Source organism: Choloepus didactylus, chromosome 14 (assembly GCF_015220235.1).
Source record: "Choloepus didactylus isolate mChoDid1 chromosome 14, mChoDid1.pri, whole genome shotgun sequence".
Lineage (NCBI taxonomy): Eukaryota > Metazoa > Chordata > Mammalia > Pilosa > Megalonychidae > Choloepus > Choloepus didactylus.
Genome location: NC_051320.1, coordinates 86344640 through 86357775, shown reverse-complemented (window position 1 = coordinate 86357775; position 13136 = coordinate 86344640). Strand labels below are relative to the sequence as shown.

Genomic DNA, 13136 nt, shown 5'->3' with positions numbered 1-13136 from the left:
AGCTCACCTGATGTGACACTACTATTAAGTGACAGAGACAAGATCCAAACCCAAAAGCTGGGGCTTTTCCCATCTCACCAAGATGCCCTGGTGAAGGTCTGCACTCTGGCTCTGCCACTTGGTGACTCTCAGGCTGTGCAAGTAAATTGACTCTCTCCCGGTCTCAGTCTGCACTAAATGAAGACAGTTATTTCTACCTGCTTATCTTATCAGGTTTTGTGAGGATAAAATATAAGAATGGAGGGTGAAAATACTTAAAATCCATAAATAACCATGAAGATAGGAGAAACTGCATTAATCAGAACACACCTGCTTTCAACTCCGTTCCACACCACAGCAAACCAGGTGTAAAAAGCCAGGTTGGACCTGGTTTCCACGACACTTGGTCTTTTCTGGATTTAGTTCATTTTTCTAGTTTACCAGTTACTTTGTTCTCTACCATGGTGATCAAGTGGAAAGGATATTACTGTGCCAAGGGTTGGGTCCCTACCTTAGGGCTGCATGTCTCGCTTCCTCCCCTCTTTGTTACAAAGTTAGTGCCTAGGAAAGCCTGGTCTCTCTCCTCTGTCCCATGTTTCTATAAATGGCAGCACCTGCTCCCAGTCTACCAGGCTCCAAACCTCACCATCACCTTGGTTATGCCTTGTTTCTCTCCTGCCTTCTCCAGCTGGTTGCCAACTGTTCTAGTTTGCCAATGCTGCCCGAATGCAAAACACCAGAAATGGATTGGCTTTTATAAAGGCGGTTTATCTGGTTACAGAGTTACAGTCTTAAGGCCATAAAGTGTCCAAGGTAACACATCAACAATCGGGCACCTTCACTGGAAGATGGCCAATGGTGTCCGGAAAACCTCTGTTAGCTGGGAAGGCATGTGGCTGGCATCTGCTCCAGAGTTCTGGTTTCAAAATGGCTTTCTCCCAGGATATTCCTCTCCAGGCTGCAGTTCCTCAAAAATATCACTTAGTTGCTCTTGTCCTCTCTTAGCTTCTCTGGAGCAGAAGTTTGCTTTTAACGGCCATCTTCAAACTATCTCTCATCTGCAGCTCCTCTCTTCTCAGCTCCTGTACATTCTTCAAAGTGTCCCTCTTGGCTGTGTCAAGCTCACTCCTTCTGTCTGAGCTTATATAGGGCTCTAGTAAAGTAATCAAGGCCCATGCTGAATGGGCAGGGCCACAACTCCATGGAAATTATTCAATTAGAGTCATCACGCACAGTTGGGTGGGTTGCATCTCCATGGAAATACTCAAATTACAATCTAATCAACACTGACACAGCTGCCCACACAAGATTACATCAAAAATAATGGCATGTTAGGGGATGTAATACATTCAAACTGTCCACTGGTTGAATGGACCTTATCCCCTCCATCACCTCTTGCCTACACCACTGCAGGAGCTTCCCAACTGGTCTCTCTGCCGTTAACCTCAGCACCCTCCCCACAGTTCATTCTCCAAATCGCAGTCAAAATGTAAATCAGTTCATGTCATTCATCTACTCAGTGCCACTTAGTGGCTTCCAGTTGCAGTTGGGATTAAATGCAAATATTTTACGCCAGCCTGATGATCTGTCTATACCTCCAACCTTACCTCAGGCACCCTGCCCCTTGATCACTCAGCTCCAGCTACACCATTGCCCTTTCTCACCTTTGGACATTTGTCCTTGCTGTTTCCTCTCCCTGGAGTTCTCTTCTCCTTGTTCTGTAAGGGCTGGTTCATTCCAGACTTTCAGGTCACCGTGTAGATATCACTTCTTCAGAGAGGCCATTCCTAATCCCTGATTTGAATCACGCCATCACCCATCATACTTGCTCATCATGAGCTGCTCTTGCATGGCACTTACCACATTTTGTAAATGTGTGTGGGTGTGCTTGGGTGTGTAATGTTTAGTGTCTGTCTCTCGTGTTACCGGATAAGCTCCATTATTTGTAGGAAAAGCATCCATTTTGCTCACCACTGTGTACCCAACACCCAGCATGGTGTTATTAATAAGAAGAACTCAATAAACATTTGTCTTTCATGCAATGGTGTGGAATTAGCAATTCTTCATGAAGTCCAGCCCATGACTTCTACACTCTCCACCCCCCTGTCTGAGAGCCACTGGTCAGCCTAACAAGATTATCCCCCTGTATTGCTTTGTTCCAGGAGAGGCTTGTACTGTCCGTGCTACCTCGATTTGTCGTCCTAGAGATGATCAACGACATGACAAACGTGGAGGACGAACACCTGCAGCACCAGTTCCATCGGATCTACATCCACCGCTACGAGAATGTCAGGTGAGAAAAGTGACAGCTGCCCCACCCCACCCGTCCATTCTCAGTGGGATCTAGGTGTGCTGGCTGCTCTCTCACCACGCTGATTTCTGCCTGCCCAAATGTCAGCGCCTGTCTTCATTTTGTTAATTCTTTCATTAGCAATTATTCACTAGAGAGCTCTACATTTCCAAATTGAGGCTGGGGAAGAATGTCAGAGGAATGCAGTTATATATGTCAGCTGACTTGGTGCCTGGCTCCCCTGCAGTAGAATCTCCTGCCTTTACATTTTTAGTGGGAAAGGCAAAAGGCTTTTAGACTGTGATTGGAAAAATCATCCCAGATTTTTATCTGGAGGCCTCAGGGATGATCACAGAAGTGTCCTCCCTTAATACCAAAAAGGAATAGTGCCTTTTTTTCTTTTGCAAACATTTATTTGGTCAGTCATCTATACGTACATACATACATATAACCTTGCATCCATCCCTCCATACATACATACATCTATCCATCCTTACATCCATCCATTCATCCATCCATCAGTCCATCTGTCCATCAGTGCACTCAGTGTGCTGAACTCTATACTGGACAGCATGATGTACTGAAAATCTGCGGGCAGTCTTCATAGTGAGGCAGAACAGCTTTAGAATCCCAACTCTGCCTCTTCCTGGTAATTTACTTTTCTGAAGGTGAGGATCCTTTTCTGTACAATGGGTGTGTTAGTAGCTACCTTGCAGGGTTTTATGTAGATTATGTGAGTGAAGATATATACCAAGCACTGGGAAAAATTAAGCATATGGTAGAGCATCAGGTGTAGCATAGTCTGTAACAGACGTTTCTTAGTTGCAAGCAAAATAATCAATTCTTGATAATTTTAAAGAAAAGAAATGTATTTAAAGGCTATGTGGTGACTCACAGAACAGTCGGGGAAGGATGGAGAAGCAGACTCAGAAAAGGGACAAAATGACACAAAGCCACAGACCCAGTAGCATAGGCACACCAGAGCACTGGGCCAGTGAAGACAAGGACGCTCCTGCCACTCTCTCTTAGCAGTCCACTGTTTGTGCTACCAACCCCTGGCCCCTGGCACAGCATGCCACTGCCTGCAGCCTCCAGAACTGGACGTGGCTGCTTTTGCCCTGCCCCACCCTCGGCTCTCCCTGCTTCTTTGCATCTCAGTTTAAAGCTCAGGGCTGGTGCATCTGATTGGCTGAGACCAGTCTTTGTTACCAGTGCCTGGAAAGCAAGTATCTGACACTTGACATTTTCGGCTTGTGCGGTACAAGGTTGTATTTCCTTCCCCTCCCCACCAAATATCATAACTTGGAAATTTTCCAAACATAGGGAAAAAAATCCATATTCTGAACAGCTCTAAAAATGGCATGTCCACACTGAGTTCCCTTCTTCCTAACTCCAGTATGAAAGAAAAACAATTTTCCCTCTTACCAGCATCTCTGGGTGTTCTGCGTTGGGCATGCAAGGACACTCCTTTCAAAGCAATGTCTAGTAGATAGCGTGATGCTAACACAACCTTTTAGTAGACCTGTCAATTTAGGGCATTCTCCAAGTCTTGTCCAAGACTTAATCCCCTTAAGCTACACTGATTCAGACGCTTCAGTTTGTCAAGCAGCAACCCCAAAAGGAAATGCATCCCAGATCTAAGACCTGGTCCCACAGATAGTATCAACATCAATATCAATTCTAGAACGATAGGTTCAAGGCAGTGCCTTTTCGTTGTAATACAGTGGAGGGAAGTTCTAATATAAAGGTAGGTAAAGAGTGCCATGAGGTCACAGAAAGAGGGACACCTGGAGGCTGGGAGAATGGGATGAGGTGGAGTGGAGAGAAACCTTTCTGGAAGAGGTAATCCTGACCTGAGATTGAGTCAGCTAAGTAGAAAGGACAAAGACCTGAGCTCTGGGCAGAGCGATCAGCACAGGTGAGACAGAGGGGTGGTTCAGGTGGAGAACCACAGTTGGTTTTCCATGTTGCTTCCCTGGCAGCAACGTGGCTTGATGATAAAGGCCAGTTCAGATGTGTGGCTTTCTTTCTGCCCTCATCAATTTTCAGTACTTTCCTAAGTCAGGAACACCTATGGTTTCTTCTCCCTACCCTCAACCCTGCACCATTTGTTTTAAATCATGGAACTGAGTATTTACGCTCCAGACCCTTTTCCAGAAGTTCATACCACGCTAAATTAAAATTCAGTTTACTGCTCTACATTTCTCAGCATCCTTGGTGATGCAAGCCGTTTCTAGGGGAAAATAATCCATGGGCCTCTCCCCACCCCTCTGGCTATTCACAGAAGCATCAGTGGCAAGATGCCAGAAGCTCCTGGTGTTATTGAGACGAAGACATGAACACAGGGCCAAGGGGCCTCTCCTGCTCACTGCAAGGCTCTGGATGCTAAAATAAGACTAGACAAAAAGACGGAGGAGGATTGTCCTTAGCTGTGTCTGAGAACAAGCCGGACCAGCGGCTGCAACCACCTTCCCCAGTCCCCAAAGCAAAACCACTGCAGTGTTTGGAGCATTTTTAAATTTGATAATTTCCAATTTTGTTACTCTTTTCCTGGCAACCCATATGGTTAATTCTTTCTTTTCTGTTGCATTGAGTTATGCAGGTAATGTGACCCTTTCCTAAAAGCAGTCTGATGTACATTTCTAAGTCTTAATGATATTTCTTACAATTCACCACCTTCTTTAAACAAAGGACATGGTTAGACTTGCCATGACTTGGGGCAATTAGTGTACCTAGGGGGCCTGGGAGCCAGCGGGGCAGGCTTCTCATCTCAGGACCTTCTCCATGAGCAGGACTTTGGCTGCATCATTCATTACCTCTTTCTGGGCCTCAGTTTCCCATGAAACTTGAGTTGTTTGAAATGGACACAAAATTAGTGTTCTCAAGGTTATTTCAGCTATAAACTTCTCAGATTTTATCAGATTTTTTTCTGGAGATTATTCTGACCATTCCGGGTTTTTTCATGTTTTGTTTTTTCACTTGAAGCCATTTGGTCTTCCAATTCTACCAACCCAATTCTATTTCTCTTTCTTGTTTTCTCCCAGGTATTTAAGACTTTACTTGTATTAGTTAAGGCAATTCTGGCTGCACTAATAAATACCTCCCCAAATTCAGTGATTTCATTGTTCCCCACTCACACAACTGTCCACTGCTGATATTCCTGATCAGTGGGTAATTCAAAGTCACAGGCTTGTGGCATTTTGTGGCTGTCCCATCCCCTGGGGCCTCAAAGTTCTCTGCATTCAGCTAGTGGAGGGGGAAGAGTAGAGAAGGCACAACCACTTCCTAATCACCTCCACCCAGAAATGGCAACCATCACTTTTGCTCAGATCCCACCAGTGAGACCTGATCACATAACCCCACCCAGATGTGCAGCCTTTCCGGTGGGAATTGACTGGCTCAGGGTTTAGAGGCTGGAAGGTTTGATTCCTCCTGGGGTTGGTAGCTTTCTGGCTGGCTGGCAATCCTTGGATTCCTTGGCTTTCCCATCCCATCACAATGTCCTCTTCTTTCTCTTCCTGGTTCTGTTGACTTCTGCTTCGAGTTTCTCCCATCAACTTTGTCTATATCTGAATACCCTCTGCTTATAAAGGACTCCAATAATGTGGATTAAGGCCTAACCTCATTCAGTTGGGCCATGCCTTAAATAAAATAACATCTTCAAGAGATCCTATTGACAATGGAATCCAGATCAAGAACATGTCTAAAAGCCTCCTTTGAGGACTCTCTTTTGCAAAGTGAATATCCAGTAAAGGTATTTTTTTAGCCAAATAATCAGCTATCTAACCAAATTTGGCTGGAAATTAATAGACCCCTTCAGTATATTCTTCTTGGAAGGCTACTCAAGTTTATGCCAAGAATCCAAAGACCCAACCTTGAGGCCAGGTCCTGTGGTTAGTTAGAACGAGCCCTGGAGTAAGAACCATAGCTCTGGTTTCTGCTTCTGGTCTTTTATTCAACAAACCCTTATTGTACAACTCTGATTTAAACTGGTGGTTCCCAATCTTTTATGTGTGTATGAATCACCCAAGGTTCTTGGTAAAGGGATGATTCCAATTCATTGGGCCTGGGGTAGGGCCTGAGGGTCTGAATTTCTAACAAGCCCCCAGGAGATGCCAGTAGTAACCACAGCCACATTCGGAAGAACAAAGACATAACTCAGAAGATTTCTGTTGATTCAGCTCAGGAAGCACGTAAGGAAGCCCACTGTGTGCTGGCCAGTTGGGACATAGAGGTGACTCTCTTCCTACTGTCGAACTAAGAGATGGAGCACATTTGGCCCTACGTGATTGAGTTATTGAGTGATAAGAGGGAAGCACAGGGTGGGAGGAGAGCTGGAGTATGGGTGGTTGGGTATACACCGGCAAGTCTCCATAAAGGTAGAGTCTTAACACATGAGTGGGGTTGTTCTAGTTTGCTCATGCTGCCAGAATGCAAAACACCAGAAATGGATTGGCTTTTATAAAGGGGGTTTATTTGGTTACACAGTTACAGTCTTAAGGCCATAAAGTGTGCATCAACAAAGGGTACCTTCATTGGAGAAAGGCCATTGGCATCTGGAAAACCTCCATTAGCTGGGAAGACATGTGGCTGGCATCTGCTTGCTCCCAGGTTGCATTTCAAAATGGCATTCTCCAAAATGTCTGCATCAGCTTCCAATGACCATCTTCAAAATGTCTGTCTCAGCTACAGCTAGCTGTGAGCTCCTTGTGTCTGAGCTTTTATAGAGCTCCAGTGAACCAAGCAAGGCCCATGCTGAATGGATGTGGCCACACCTACATGGAAATAGTGAAACAATAGGTTCCAACCTAATCCACAATAATACGTCTGCCCCCACAAGATTGCATTCAAGAATATGGCTTTTTCTGGGGAACATAATATATACAAACCAGCACAGGGGTCTTGAAGGATGAGTAGAATTCTAATAGGTGGCAAAAAGAAAGAAAACCATGCCAGGGAGCAGGTACGTCATGTGCAGGTGCATAAGGTATGGTGTGATCAGAAGACTCAGGAAATTTGATGCTACTGGAACACTAAGCACGTCTGAAACTTTTACGACTTAAGCTCTCAGGGACTCCATTTCCTCTCTCGGTAGGCTGTATGTGCCACAAGGGCTGTGATGGTACTGTCTTCACCACTGTACCTCCAGTGTCTGAAACATAGAAGGCATTCAACTGAGAAGCCATTGAATAAATGAATGACCCATCCTTGCTATAGAAAGATGGATATTAATAGCTGTTGAGTGAAAGGGTGAATGGATCTATAAAGTGAGTGGGTATTCCGGTTTGCTAATGCTGCAGGAATGGAAAACACCAAAAATGGATTGGCTTTTATAAAAGGGGGTTTATTTGGTTACACAGTTACAGTCTTAAGGCCATAAAGTGTCCAAAGTAACACATCAGCAATCGGGTACCTTCACTAGAGAATGGCCAATGGTGTCCGGAAAACCTCTGTTAGCTGAAAAGGCACATGGCTGGTGTCTGCTCCAAAAGTTCTGGTTTCAAAATGGCTTTCTCCCAGGACATTCCTCTCTAGGCTGCAGCTCCTTAAAAATGTCACTCTTAGTTGCTCTTGGGGTGTTTGTCCTCTCTTAGCTTCTCTGGAGCAAGAGTCTGCTTTCAACGGCCGTCTCCAAACTGTCTCTCATCCGCAGCTACTCTCTCAGCTTCTGTGCATTCTTCAAAGTGTCCCTCTTGGCTGTAGCAAGCTGGCTCCTTCTGTCTGAGCGTATATATACTGCTCCAGTAATCAAGGCCCATGCTGAATGGGCGGGACCATGCCTCCATGGAAATTATCTTATCAGAGTTATCACCTACAGTTGGGTGCGTCACATCTCCATGGAAACACTCAGAGGATTCCAAAATCAAATCAACACTAATATGTCTGCCCACACAAGATTGCATTAAAGATAATGGCATTTTGGGGAACATAATACATCGAACTAGCACAGGAGGTTTGACTAGATGATCTAAGGACCCTCTCACTTCCCACCTTCCATGGCAATGATGGTCCTTACTTCAGAGGTAGCACAGTATAGTATAGTATAGTGTAGTACAGGATAGTATAATATAGTAATAAGAGCATAGATTCCAGAGCCAAATTATAGCTCCTCGTGACGGTGGGCAAGTGACTTAGGCCTCAGTTTCCCTATCTTATAGGTTGCTTTGAGGAGTAAATGAGTTATGAGCAATGAGAAAAGTAGAAGATCTTAGAACAGCACCAAGTTCACAGTAAATACTCTACATGTGTTCCTGCTATGAATATTTCAGGATTGTGTCATCATAATGCTTTAAACTGCAAGTAACATATAATCCAATTAATGGTCACATTCTTTTCCATCTCTGTGCTTTATATCTCTATCTATCCATCTACCTACCTTCCTATCTACCTACTTACCTGCCTATCTATCACCTACCTATCTCCCTCCCTCTCTCACAAACACAACTGTTCACTTAGAGTACAGTTTTTTAAAACAATGATGGCATGAACTTACCTGCTTACACAGCACTTACACGTATCAGGCACTGTGCTGTATACCTGCTACACACCATGATCGTAGATACCACAATCATCTCCAGTTTACAGAGCAAAGGCTTAGAGAAGTCTAGCAAGTTACCCAAGGTCACAGAATTCGTAAGTGGTGGAGCTACGATTTGACTCAAAGTCACTGCAGGTGACCCTAGGCTAAGCTAGCACAAAGCTTGGAGGACCGTGGCAGTGTAGCAGATCTGCCCAAGGAAGCTTTTTAAATAAAATATCTAAAAGCATCATGCTCATGCTTAACTCCTTCCCTAGCTCGCCATCGTTTTCAGGACAAAGTCTGTGTTCTTCAGCCTGCCTTAACGGCCTCTTCCTCATGGATCCCTGCCCACCTCTCTGACCTCATCTCTTCCTAAGTCCCTTGCTGAATGCTGTTTTCCAACCAGCTGCCCTTGCATTCCTGCAGAGCTCTTATGCACATGCCCACTCTTCCCCCAAACCCTCACATATACTGATTGCCCATGCAGAGAAACCTTCCCTTGACTCTTTCCACCTGTCACATCCTACAGGCGCTTCCACACTCAGCTGAGACTTTGCTCCACTGGGAAACTTCTGATCCCCTTGTGTCTGGACATCCCTCAGTGTGTCCTATCACAGGCGTCATCAGCCAGCATTGTTACTCCGCCTCTCCTTGTCTGCCCGGCTCCCCTCCCCCAAAATCTAATCATCTTGAGGAAAGACACTAGGTCTTATTTATCATTTACTCTAACTGCCTCGCACATTTCCTATCTAAGCACATAGTAGATTCATAAATGTTTGTTGTCAGTGTTAGTACATCAACTAATTAATTAAAGTATTGCTTTAACCTGAGTGAGTCCATGTATTAGCTTTTGGGAAAGTACAAATCCCTTGAAATGAGGTGCAAAATTTTGAACACTTAGGCATTTATAGGAAAAAGAATCCTTAGCCTATATCAGATTCTTCAAGGGTTTTGCACTGAAGACAAAGTTAAGATCCACTAAACATAAGGGGTGACCAATGTAAGTCAACACGTCCCCAAATCTTTTGACCAATTACATAGTCCATTAAAACTAAGCTACACTGATTATAGAACTCACCATTATTTTATGAAACACTAAAGAAAATAGCCAAAAAGTTTGACATCCTGCTAAAATGCCATCTTTGGAAGACATATCCCATCTCTAGAGATGACAAAACATGAGAGTCATTGAGATATGGTGTCCCATTTGGGTCCAGTCATTCATTTCTGAGATGCCTCTGCTCTCCTGTGGGTCGCTGAGGTGGTGTGATAAGGTGGAGTGGGGCAGCACCACTCAGAGCAGTTCAGCCAAGTAGACCACCCCAGCTCTGCCACAAGGGAGCTGCAGAACACTGGGCAAGTCCCCTTCCCTCTCTGAGCCTCAGTTTCTCCTCCATAATGGAGAGAACAATATTTGCCCCACAGGGTAACTGGAAGGGTTAACCAAGACAGGGCTCATACAGTTTTTAGAACTGGCCTTTGCAAACTGCCCCTGACCTAACTTTCCCCTTCCCTTATGCCAAATCATATGCATAGGATAAGACCTCACATAACTGAGATCCTTAGTACACGTAAGAGTTTTAGATGATCGAGTATGCTGTCTGAGGCCTCCCAGCTTTGCCAACATTTCTTCTCCTAATTTTTGAAAAATGCCTAGCTCTCTTGGCCCGCCAGTTTGGGTAGAGTATATACCACTGGGCTTGAGTATATGCCATTTGGCTTGTTTTCTTTTCTCCCGCCCTTGTCCATTTTGCTCTGTGTTCTTTGGCATCTGCATTGCTGTTTGTTGTGAAAATATAGAGATACTTCATAAAGTTTCATTTTGCTTTTCACAATAATTTGATCTGTTCATAGGGACAAATTCTCTTTCTGGTTGTTTGCATTGCCCACACTCTACACCCCTGCATGGGAAGAAGGGCTTTCTGTTGTCCCCTTGTCCTTCCTGAACTCCTTAGTGAACTCTTTGTCTGCTGCGATATTTGTTAAATACTGAGGCATTTCTTGTGAGTCCCGTGGCAGGGAGAGCTAAAATCTCAGACCACAGAGAGGGCTGGACTATGTGGATGGTGTTGATGTGTCTCCCAGGAAAGACTGAACTATTAATATGCTCTCTCCTCTTCCTACCCCCTCCTCTGTTGTTTAGTATTCTTTTTGCAGATGTTAAAGGATTTACCAACCTCTCCACGACCTTGTCAGCTCAGGAGCTGGTCAGGATGCTCAACGAGCTCTTTGCCAGATTTGATCGACTGGCCCATGTGAGTTGAATTTAATTCCCTCCTAGTCTTTTACAGAAGTAATGGACTGCATGCGAAATTAGGGGAGAGAAGGATCCAGCATTCTTCACCAATGTCATTATCATTCTTCATCTCTTCCCCGGGATTGGATCCTTGACCCTCACACATTCCAGGGACTGATGTTAGTTATGTACAGGTCTCAGATGGGAGGTTTATCAGATTAATTTTCCCAATTGAGGCAGCTGGCTGAGTGATAATCAAACCAAAGTCTTTTTTATTATCTGCTTTTCCCACCCCCATCATTAGCTCCCCCTGCATGTGGCCAAGTGCCATCCCATGGCAGACTCAGTGCTCGGACATGCAGTGACGGCTGCTGCGGTTTCCCAGCCAACACTGGCCGTCTGGAACAAATTCGCCCATTCTCAAGCAGCAGTAATCTGCTGGACCATCCCACCATATTTTGTTTGACCTAACTTAAGAGCTTTGTTTTCGGCCAACAAGACACTACCTTAATTTTTCAGCTGGCTCGATCAGAGCTACACTAGAGAACAGCTTACAGGAGATGGACATTTCCTATCAAAATGCAGATTCCTCATCCTTTAGCCACTCACGTTACACAGGAATTTCATTTCCACACAGTTTCAGAATGGATTTTGCGTTCAAATAGATGTGACTTAATTTGCTAATTTGTAAAGTGGATATGTTAGTGCCAACTTCATAGGGTTGTTGGGAGAATTAAATAAGACCTCATTAAGTGGGAGTTAATTTCTAGAGTATCAAAAGGTCCTATTTTAAGGCATCCTCCCTCCAAGGGAGAACCAGTCATACTTTTCACCCGAGCACCCATAGGAGTTGTACATGGGGCCATGTGCTATGTTCTGGGAATATGAGAATGACTAAAACACATTTTCTCCTTTCCTAGAGTTAATTCTAGTCAGGGAGACATAAATAGGTAACTAATGCAGTGTTTGCTATGTGGTGTGATGAAGGTACGCCTGGGGTGCTGTGGGAACACAGAGGAAGCAGCTTATAACCATTGGATCACTGGAGAAGCCTTCCTGGAAAAAGTGACTCTTAAGCTGAGTCTTTAAAAATGAGACAAACAAATACAACAGAATACAAGTCAGCAACAAAAAGGAACGGGCCACCGATAACATGCAGCCACATCAATGAATCACAAAGGCAATATGCTGAGTGAAAGAAGCTAGACACAAAAGGCTGGCTGGATAGTTTATAATTCCATTTTTGAGACCTACTAGCAGAGGCAAAATTATGGAAATAGAAAACAGATAAGTAATTATCAGGCACTGGGCATTGAGAGTATGGTGTAAGTGCAAAGAAGTGAGCGGTGGAGGTGAGCCAGAAGGGTTGGCAGCGACCTGCCAAGGAACCTGGATTTTAACCTGTAGCTACTGGGCAACTATTAAATAGGAGCCTGTCCTGGGGCAGAAAAGAAGGTAGAAGCTAAGGCCCCCTCCTAATATTAGAATTGGGCTTAGCTGGAGGGCTGGGGATTTGGAGGGGAAATTATACAATTGATTTTTATTGTTAACGTCAGTGGTGTTCGGTGCCGTCTACACTTCTACACATTTCCTGCACGTAATAGGAAGTTAATCTACTTCCTTATATGGTTCTAGATATTTTTGCTCAAAGTTGCCAAGATGAATAAAAACGGCCCTAGAATGAGAACTCAAAGATAGTGTCAAGGTCATTTCCTGGTGTCACAGTCAATCCCACTGACTCAGGGGGAGGTTTGCTGAGTAAAATTTAACCCGTTATTCAAGCAAAATTTATTGAGGACTTACATGCCTGAGCCACCATGCAAGACTCTGGGAAGATAAACCCAGTTCCTACCCTCAGGAAGCTCACTGCTAAGGAAGAACGCACGTCCATAAATAATTGCAGGATGGTATGGTGTACAGAAGTCCTGTGAAACAAAGGAAGAAGCAGTTAGATGCTTAGGGGTCCAAGATCTGACAGCATCCAGAGAAGAGGCCACATTCAATTCAAGCTGGATTTTGGGAGAAGAGCAGGAGCTTTCCAGGCATCAGATGAAGCAAAGAAGCTCCTTCTAGATGGAGCTGTGGTGCAAAGGCAGGGAAATATGAAACCA

The 13136-nt window shown here is 44.5% G+C and overlaps 1 protein-coding gene across 2 annotated transcripts in view; it reads left to right on the top strand.

The window, feature by feature from the left end:
* The window catches only part of ADCY8 (adenylate cyclase 8), a 269505-nt gene that overhangs the window by 92475 nt on the left and 163894 nt on the right, over positions 1-13136 (top strand). For both annotated transcript variants that reach the window (XM_037803325.1, XM_037803324.1), the window contains exons 3-4: positions 2142-2272; positions 10933-11044. In XM_037803325.1, coding sequence (XP_037659253.1) covers positions 2142-2272; positions 10933-11044 — 243 coding nt within the window. The remainder of the gene's footprint in view (positions 1-2141; positions 2273-10932; positions 11045-13136) is intronic.